The sequence below is a fragment of the Athene cunicularia genome, assembly GCF_003259725.1.
Source record: "Athene cunicularia isolate RWA chromosome 9 unlocalized genomic scaffold, athCun1 chr9_part1, whole genome shotgun sequence".
In the NCBI taxonomy this organism is placed as follows: domain Eukaryota; kingdom Metazoa; phylum Chordata; class Aves; order Strigiformes; family Strigidae; genus Athene; species Athene cunicularia.
The window spans coordinates 24,616-34,083 of record NW_020799110.1 but is presented as its reverse complement, the minus strand read 5'-3'; the positions used below and the strand labels follow the sequence as shown (position 1 = coordinate 34,083).

At 39.9% G+C, this 9,468-nt stretch overlaps 1 protein-coding gene across 3 annotated transcripts in view; it reads right to left on the bottom strand.

Annotated features, from left to right (window-relative positions):
• Positions 1–64: 64 nt before the first annotated feature.
• GYG1 (glycogenin 1) overlaps positions 65–9,468 on the bottom strand; it is an 11,735-nt gene continuing 2,331 nt past the window's right edge. The window contains exons 3-7 of one of the 3 annotated variants that reach the window (XM_026855109.1): positions 8,969–9,131; positions 5,124–5,250; positions 1,767–1,986; positions 1,373–1,452; positions 65–866 (exon numbers count right to left, since the gene is read on the bottom strand). In XM_026855109.1, coding sequence (XP_026710910.1) covers positions 671–866; positions 1,373–1,452; positions 1,767–1,986; positions 5,124–5,250; positions 8,969–9,131 — 786 coding nt within the window. In that variant the 3' untranslated portion in view covers positions 65–670. The other 2 variants (XM_026855110.1, XM_026855111.1) reach the window with 2 other exon arrangements.

The following is a 9,468-nucleotide window of genomic DNA, read 5'->3' as shown; positions in this document are numbered from 1 at the left end:
ATATTTCAGTTGGACTGTGGAGCTCCCTCTTTTTAATTGCTCAAGAGTTTAGGGCAGCCAGAAATGCATGACAACTTTTTATTTTTGTATCAAGTGTAACATTGCAAGTAACAGATAAAACTCAGTTTACTAGTCCCATAGTATACAGAACTGAAAAATGCATTCTGCCATGCTGTAGGCACTGTGCGTAAGAACCTGGTCAAAACTTCAGTGCAATTGTGACTGGAAGAGCAAAGCAGTGCTATTACTGTTACATCTGTGTGTATCCCAGTGTTCTTAATACATTTATGGTAAAGCAGAATGGCTACCACTCTAGTGTATGAGCAATCCCATGAATTAGATTTTACATCTAAAACAGCAAGCAAAGGAATCAATGCTAATCACCTTAATGAGGTGAGGTAACAAACCCAGTTTCAAGGAATATGTTGAGCCAATTGATCACAACAGAAGAAAATTTAAGCTGAAAATACCTGGTTTTATCTAGTAGGGAGAATTGGAAATTGGGCAGTTACAGGTGGCCCAAGGAATTCTGCTTCCTAGCTTTTGCTCAGTCTTCATCTGTAGCACTGCAGAGGCCTTCAGCCAAGAAGTTTTTCATCAAGCTACTAGCAAGTGTAACTGACCACCATCTACACCTTTCTAGCTGTTAGTTCTGGAACAAGTCCTTGCATCACCACTGTTTGAGACAGGCACTTCTACTGAAGGTAGGTATCAAGTTTCTTCTTGATGTTGTCAAAGGAATCCACTCCCATATAGTCAGCTTGGCCCTGTTCCCACCGTTCCTTGCGTTCTTCTGAAGATACAGTTGGTAATACTGGTGATGGTGCTGATATTGATATGTGGGACACTGCCTCTGTAACCTCTGCCTAAAAGGAAAGGCAGAGTAAAAATACAGAAATACTTTGCATAACTAAAGTGAGCAACAGGTCTTAGAATAGGACAAAGTAGATGCTCATGCGCAGCAGCAAGCATTGCCAATGGGCAGGGATTGTGCAGCTTTCCTAGCAAAATAACAAAGCAATAAGTTAGCAGGGAGGGAAAAAAAAAAGGTAAAAGTTTAAGTTCTTCATACCTCTCTACAGAAGCCACAAGAGAAAGCCAGAGTATAGACCAAGCCCGATAGCTGCAAATAGTTCGTTAGAAAAATGTAAGATAAACAAGAGAAAGCACATCTTGAGGGGTCAGTAACTTTGGTCTTAGAAAGGTTGAGAACTTAAACTGGCCCATGTACTATACTAAGACTAAAGTCTGCAGTCAGATGCAAGCTACTAGACTCTGTGAAGGAGAACTAGAGTTAGAAGCATTACTTTGGTCTTGATATGTACTGGGATTCATCACTGCCAGTCTATGTATTCACTAGTTCTAGGCTTACCTAGATCTGCTCAGCATGCAAGGTCTGTATGCACACACTGCCTGCTGAGCTGGGGTGGTTCTGCTTGAGAACCTCACTGGCTACAACACGTTAAAGAGTTTTAGGGCCCTTCTCTGTATTAAGTTCCTACAGCATAATTTCTGGTGCACCATTAGCTCTTCACGTAGTTTGTTTTGGGCAAGCAGACAGCTACATTCAAGACCCCTATAGCATGCTTCTCTTTTGTAGTAGTGTTTATTCCAAGCTTAAAAGAACAAAACCAAAACACCCTGCATCCCACAAACTAAATTACACCCATGCTTTGAGGTGGGCAGCGGGAAGGGAAATCAGTGGAATGATAAAGAACCTGTCATCCATACTTATGTAGTTTGTACAAGAATATTAAAGCACATACCATGTTTACACCTGTAGTAGCTTCTTCAACAATTCCATGCTGTTCTAGTAATGGTAAAACATTAGCTATATAGGCACCCCACCACATGTTGAGGAACTCTGGGTGAACTACTTTAGGGTCGTCCATGTTGCCTTTTATGCTTTTTGTTCTGGAGTCATATGTATAGTTCCATGGCTTTATGCTTCCGAGGAAATGCACCACTTTAGTATTTGCACCAAACCTGTTGGACAGAAGTCATCAGAACCCACAGTTTGTGCAGGTGTCTAGAAAACAAGAGTTTTGACTGGCAAACATTTTTTTATAACCTGCAGTTTCTGTAAGTGTCCAGAAAACAAATATATTTAGGAGGCTAAACACTAAATGATCAAACTGCCAACACCTACTGGGACCAAAAGCATCACTATACAACAAAAAAAATGCAAACAAATTTCTACATTACACTAGTCAGAATACAGCCAAAACCTAATGGTATGGGCTATTTAAGTACTTACAGCCAACTCAAGTCTTTAGGTAGAGTGATGTCCATAGCTCAGGAGAGAGCAGTCTTAAGCAGCCGTTGCAATCGGAACTGGTTTTAAAAGTGAAAAAGATTCTACTCCAAAGTCAGTGATCCAGATAATTAGGCATTACAAGCATTATGTAGAAAAGGGTCAGTGTTAAGAGTTACCCTTTCAGTTTACAGCCCTATAGAAATGGATCATTGGAAGGCCCTGCTGCAAGAAGAATGTGCCCCTGCAAAATAATAGCTTACTATAACCGAAGCATTTCAGAGGACTTCTGATGGTGGTGCAGCAGGGTCTTGCTAGTCAAGATGGGTGGATGTGGAGGGCAGGGGGGTTTCTGTTTCTTTTAAAAACTATTTTAAATCCATCTTCAATATGAACTTATAGCTGTGTCCCAAATGTTACCAGTATGTTCTTTTCCATTAAGACTGTAGATGAGATCCACCCCTTTTTGAAGTAAAAAACTTAACATTAAAAGAGACAGCATTAGTTCTGGAACCATAGAAAAATAGAATGGGAGTTCAACTTGAGTCAGTTTTGTGAACAAGCAATACTAGTGTCTCTAGTGACAGCAACTCTCTCACCTAGTTCAGTTTGTATCACATTGGGATTTCTTCTCAGCACATGAGTAACATTATTAAAATGGATAATAATGCCAAACCACTAACATTGTTAGCCACACCCTGGTCATTTTGACCAGGACTCAGACATTGAAGGAGTTCTACATAGAGACAATGCAGGTATGTTTCAAAAAAATTTAGAATATTCAAAACAAGACAGTATGTATTGGGGTGGGCATTTTTGTACTATTGTAAGATCCTTAACTGTATTTCAATATTCATGTTCAGTGTTTTGAGCACAACTGATCTTACTGCAGAATGAAAATGTATGCATGTGTGAAACAAGGTCAAGCATTTGCACTAATTACAAGAAAAAAAATAATCTAAGAGGTCAGTTCCTCGGATTTAACTTTAAACTTCCTATGTCGAGATTTGGCATAAGAGAACTCCCTTAGTTTTATTAGCTGACACAGCTCTACTTAACAGCCTGAGATTTCATCTGAGGCAGCTGTTGCTGCTCTGAGGAAACTGGTCATTGTTTAAAAATCAAGGCTATTTAAGCTAGAGGATGCCTAAGAAGCTTTATGATATGCTTGCTACAAAGGCAGAAATGTGTTCTTAGTATTCTGTCCACTTAAGACCTGCACCACAGTTGGCAGATGCCAAGTTTCTACAATGTTTACAGTATCTGCTTTCTGGATGCTTTCTAGATCTGCAAAACTTTCTTTGGACATTTAAGCTCAACTGTTAGGAAGCTTTATGTCCACAGTGGCCTCAGCAACTAATCCACTTTCCCCATCTCCCAGAAAAGTCCTTCATCAATGTTTTGAAGTACAGAGCATTTGTCATGAATTGGCATTTTCCTTTGGAAAAAGGATTACTGAGACTGCTGTGAAATCTAGTCTCGCTGTACAAAGCTGCAAAAAACTTAGCTATTGATGTCAGTAGGTTTAAATTTCACTTTATTCCAACTGCTGATTATCAGGAGTGTAGCTGCTGATCTAACCAAGGGAAATTGTTCCACCTATTGAGCAGGGTATTCTACTTAAAGGGCTGCACTTCCAGCATTCTACTTCTGAAGGTCTGCTGAATTCAGTTAGGCGACTGATTCAGTCAGTTGAATGGAATTTTTGTCAGGAGCCCTCAGATCCAATTAGTCTTTTGTGGCAACAAGGTCATTTGTAAATTTAAGGTCATGTGACTAAACGCCAGCCATAGAAAGAAGATGTACGTTACAATAGACGTTAGCTTATCAAACGCTATCCAACTACTTAGTCACTCTTAGGCTTGCATATATTTCTTTAAATAAGCGTTCCACTTTTAGCATGACAGGATTTCAAATGGTATTCTGATCACAAGACATAGTTTGATCTTGAGCCAGCAACAGCCCTGCTTATGATAGCTGCTGCTTTGGACACTAGTAACCTGATGTCATTTAGAGATCACACTGTTTTTATGCAATTGGTACATCCCCTGCCCCCCTCCAGCTTACGCAGCTCTTAAGTAAGAGTTTCTGTGTAACATTTCAGGTTCCCATGCTTCCCCACCTTCCTCCTGCGCTTATTATAACAGTTCGAGTGACCCTGCCACTGACATATGGTTTACTCACATGCCAAATCTAGTGCTGCTAGCTAGGGAGGATAGGGTAGTTTTCCTTACACAGGAAACATGCAATGGTGTGGTGATTGGCTGCAGTCTGTGTTCCATCTTGCTATTAGTTAAGGAACTGTCTGAGACCTAGAAAGACTGTTGGGAGAGACTTCTAGTTTTATACAAGGTCTTTATACACTATGTTTATTTCAACAGTATTGGTTGATTAGATGAACTGTAACTAATGGTTGTGAAATACCCTGAGGACTTTGAGTGAGGAAAGGGCAAGTTACCTAGGTGGGAACAATACCACCAGTGACATGCTGAAATTCAGCTCAAGTTGATTCCAGAGCTAACTCAAGAGCTACTGCCTTTGTTTAGAGCTGCAATGGTATCCCATACTGGAGGAGTGGTTCTTCCTTTCACGAGTGATCTGTCAAATGTGCTTACTCTAAATCAGCTTCAGTGTTACCGCCAGGGATGAGTGGTTTTAAGCTCCACATACAGCCTTCTCCCTGCATTTATCATGAGGTGATTCATTTAATTAGTATTAAACTTTTTTGAGAGGAAACTATTATACCTTCTTTTAGTGACAATGGTCTTCCTTTAGAAAAATTGTGTAAGTTCATATTGTGCCTGTTTATTCTGTTACAAGAGGTTTGTTTATATAAGCTCTGAAAGTCATCTTAGAATTTTGAACTTACGCTTTAAATGCTGGAAGGTAGGAATATACAGAAGTGCTGCTCAAATTATAAATAAATGGTAGATGTTTGCTCATGTCTGTTGTTGCCCAGCTGCTGAAGAAGGTGTTTAATAACCCCTGATCTGCACCTGAAAGAGAAAGCATTAATAGGCTACAAGCATCAGAAAGCTGTTTTAGGATCTTTTTCAATCACTCTACTAAGTAAGATTTGGTAATGCAGTTGTCGTGTCCAGTAGGAGTTTGGCATAGAGGACTAGAGTTCTATTTGTGAACAACCCTGTGAACCTTGCAGCCTTTGAAAATCCAAAACACAGAATTAAAAAGATAGCATGTTGGGTTACTTTTTGCAAAAAAAAAAGAAAAGCAAGCTACTCACAAACCCTGCCATTCAGTTTCTTTTACAGTTTAAGTTCAAGCTGTATAAGGCAACAAAAAGCAGGACTTGACAACTGAGTACTCTTCAGCTTCAGGAAAGCTGTAGCTCAAAAGTTCAAGTGCCAACAATTAGTTTTATTACTTATGTCTACAGATGTATGGCCAACATCTCAATGCCAGAGTTCAGGTCTAGCAGACTGCTGATACCCTCAGTCCTGGATCCATCTGCCTGCACTGTGATCTGATAAGGAAAGCACAGTCTTGGTGAGAACTCCAGTAAAACAACATCAAATCCCTTTAACAGGCAATAGGCATTCCTCGTTCTGTACTAAAAGGCTGCTGACTAACCCTTAAGTGAGGATGGCAAGCTGAGTTATGGCCAGACCTACTGTGTTGCGAGGGTCACCTCTTCTTAGTTTGCAAGTAGACATTGTAACAAGGTCAAGTGAGTCTGAAGTTGTTTGGTATGTCAGTAGTAGAGTAGCTACAGAAAGGTGTCTGGCCCAAAGCAGACTAGTTTATAAGCAGCTACTGAGAAATAAAAACTACTTCATTGCAGTGAATATACAGTAAAGAAATGTCTTTAAGTTCCAATAGTTCCTCTTATGAAGGAGATTGAAGGGAGTCCCTCAACTTTCATTTGCTTTCTTCACCTGTAACTACATTCACAAGTAGCATTGTTAAAGAGTAGGTAAATGCATAGCTTAGTTAGAAAAAATGTTCTTTTTAATCTTTAATTTTCTAAAACACTCGGTCTCTGCTGAGTCAGAGAAGGGTTTTTTTTAACTGGCCTATGATTAGATTTAGGACAGTACTAAGGTTTACACCCCCACTGCTGTTTGAATTTTCTTTTTGCAACTGAAGTATCTGGACACTGGGCATAAACTTAGACAGTACACTGACAAATATAAATTCTAAGTATCCTGTTACAGCTGTCAGCATACATGCAGATTGCAGAGTGAGAAATTGCCTAGAGACTCAGTCCAGTAATTTCAAATGTCTGACTTGCCTCCCAATGCATAAAGGCAGAAAAGCACTTCAGAAGAAGTCATGCCCATCACAAGAAAACAGAGAAAACAGACAAGTCCCCTGGTCTTTACTTAGCTGTTTTTCATCTTCACTTAATGCTGTGTTAAGAATGCATATGTTAACAATAAGATCATCTACAAGAGAAGAAAGTCTGGGGTGCCCTCTCAGCACAGATAGCTCATAACTGAAGGGGCAGCAACAATGTGTTTAACTTATTCTACAGGACCTCCTCTCACTCAGATTGTTTTACATACTCAGCTTTTTTTCAGGTTGCATGCATTTGTGCCAAAGCAGCCACTGAAAGCAACATTCAGCTGTCCCAGTTCAGACTTCAACAGTTGTCTTGTATAAACGGGACCTTAGACATAAGGTGAAAGAATCAGGCAGTAGTTACATTAGCTACATCCCTACAGATACAGTCCTGCTGCATTGTAGCTCTATATGTAAAAGCAACCAATCTCACGTTAAAGGTTCAAAGGGTTGTCAGAGCAATAGCAATGTTCTTAAGTACTACCAGATTTCTTCTAAAACCAACTCTGCTAATTTTTGATAGTATCTAGAATTATTGCATGACATATTCCTCATTATCTAGACAGGTGAGGTTCACATAAAGCAGTTGTCTGCTTAAGTAGCCAGTGCTCCACCATTTCTGGACAACAGCATTACAGAGGAGGCATGTCTGCTTTAAACACATTAGACACTCTGGAAGGTCTCACATTCCCTAGTTACTTCTACTGCAGATGGGGTGTTCAGAGCTCAACTTCAATTATGCATACCCTAGTAGCTTGAGTTTGCATCCCTGTGTCCTATTAAGGGCAGCGACCCTTCACAAGTTTCTCACAAAAAGTTTCCTGGAAACCTCTATTACTGTCTAGATCGATTTAGGTTTAGGTCCCCTTTCTCCTCAAGTTCATGAACTGAGCAGCAGATTATGCAGGCAGCGTAAGTCTGTATGGTCTCATTCACATCAGGGCTACCATTTAAGAAAAAAAATATAAATTTTAAAGCTGAAATACAAATTACAGTTCTAGAAATTTGGCACCTAAACCATTAACCCACCATTTCTGCTGTTAAGAGATGCAACGATTGCTTCACATTTAGGACACTGAGGAAGTTTCACCATCGTGTGGCTTGAGTTTTTGTCAGAAAGTATATTGTGAAAGCAGTTCTATTCTTTTAAAGCACAGGGGCCTTAGACCTAGAGGATGGCTCTGCTAGCAGTCAAGCAGAAAGCTCAGAGACGACACTTACCAAGTCTTGCATGATCCTGGAGCTACTCAGCAGTCAGATGTGGGTTTGTTTGGGTTTTTTTCGCTTGGTTGGGTTTTGGGTGGGTTTTGATTGCTTGGTTTTTTTAAAATGCAAACATTCAGTATTGTGCTACAGCTTTTGCCATAGCTGGTGATCAATTTACACCTAACATTTGAGAGCACTCCCAGAGCTACTGACAGGTACCTTGTCAGTAGCAAGGTACAGACAGACCTTCATTATGCTGCAGTACTCTTTTTCACTAGTTTATTCATATGGCAGCATTAAGCATCCAGCTGCGACTAATGTTCTTTAGGAGGCCACACAGGAACTGGAATTATTCTGCAGACTGGGAGTAACATCTAGAAATTTTACTTTTTACAAAGTACTGAAAGGTAAGTCAGCAGGATGGCTAATTACTTTCTATTAAGAGTTCCATTTTGTGGTCTTATTTATGTAGTTTTCTGTAGCTTTTTCAGTTAGACTTTGTTTTGTACCACAGTAGTTACATAATGAAATTTAGTGACAGGAGGCAGTGAGTGTCATTCAGAAGCCTTTTAACTATAGCAGTCTTCAAGCAACATGTGCATTTACTGCAGTGGTAATAGATTTGGGAGACATACAGGAGAGCCGAACTTGGCTTCTCAAATCTGGCACAGTGGCTGATCCCAAGTGACCTATAGTGGGAAGCAGCCATGCTTCCATGCACTTGATACTAGGAAAAAGACAGTCACCACTCTGTAATGACAGGAAGCTATCAACACAGCATACAAAGAGGTAGTTGCATCTTCAGATGTTTGTTTCTCTTGAAGCTGCACTCAAGTTGATCAGTACTCTATTTTCACAGCAACTTGAGTTAGCATAAAGCATTCAACTCTTGAGTGTTAGGACTGTATAGAGCATAGTACTGCAGTTTCATGTGCTAATGCACACACTGTGCTTGCTCCATCTTAAGATTTCTCGTTACATCAATCTATACCACTAATGCTCACAGCTACTAGTTTTGAGGCCACACTCTTAGGGTTCTTTTATTTCATGAACCCTGAAAAAACTAAGTTTACTACATATTGTAGTGATAGCCTCTGTGGTGAGAAGGATATAGTTTTTGTGCAGTTGCTTTTGTGTTGTGTAAGCCATACCAACCACTATTATCATTTTGGCCTAACTTATATTGAAATACAAATTAATACATACCATCAAAGCTGCCTTTCTCTGTGGCAAACTGTAACAGCTGATTGTATGTTTCAATGGAAGGTCGGTAAACAAAAACTCCAGAATTAAAACAGTCAGGCCAGCCTGGATCTGGTGCTGCAGACAGCTCTTCTCTCTCAAAAAGCTCATCGATATTTGACAAAACCTAGTTGTAAATGGGGTAAAAAAAAATTTTCTGTTTTTTAGGTTAGGAAATGGGGTATCGTGTTTGAATGGATTTTGACATCCACCTTGAGACATGAAAGAAAGTTCTCTTATCAATGATCTTGTCTTACGGAAGACAATACATTATGGAGATAGTCCCCCACAGCCTATGTTACAGTTAATTTAGGTAAAAAAGGCACGTACATTTTCAGAGTTACTGATCCAAATAGCAAAAAGGCCTCTACTGCCCCTTCTCTAAAAAAAAACCAAAACAAACAAAAAAACCCAAAAAAACCCACAAACCAACCAAAAACCACTCCCTCCCCCCCCCCCCCCCC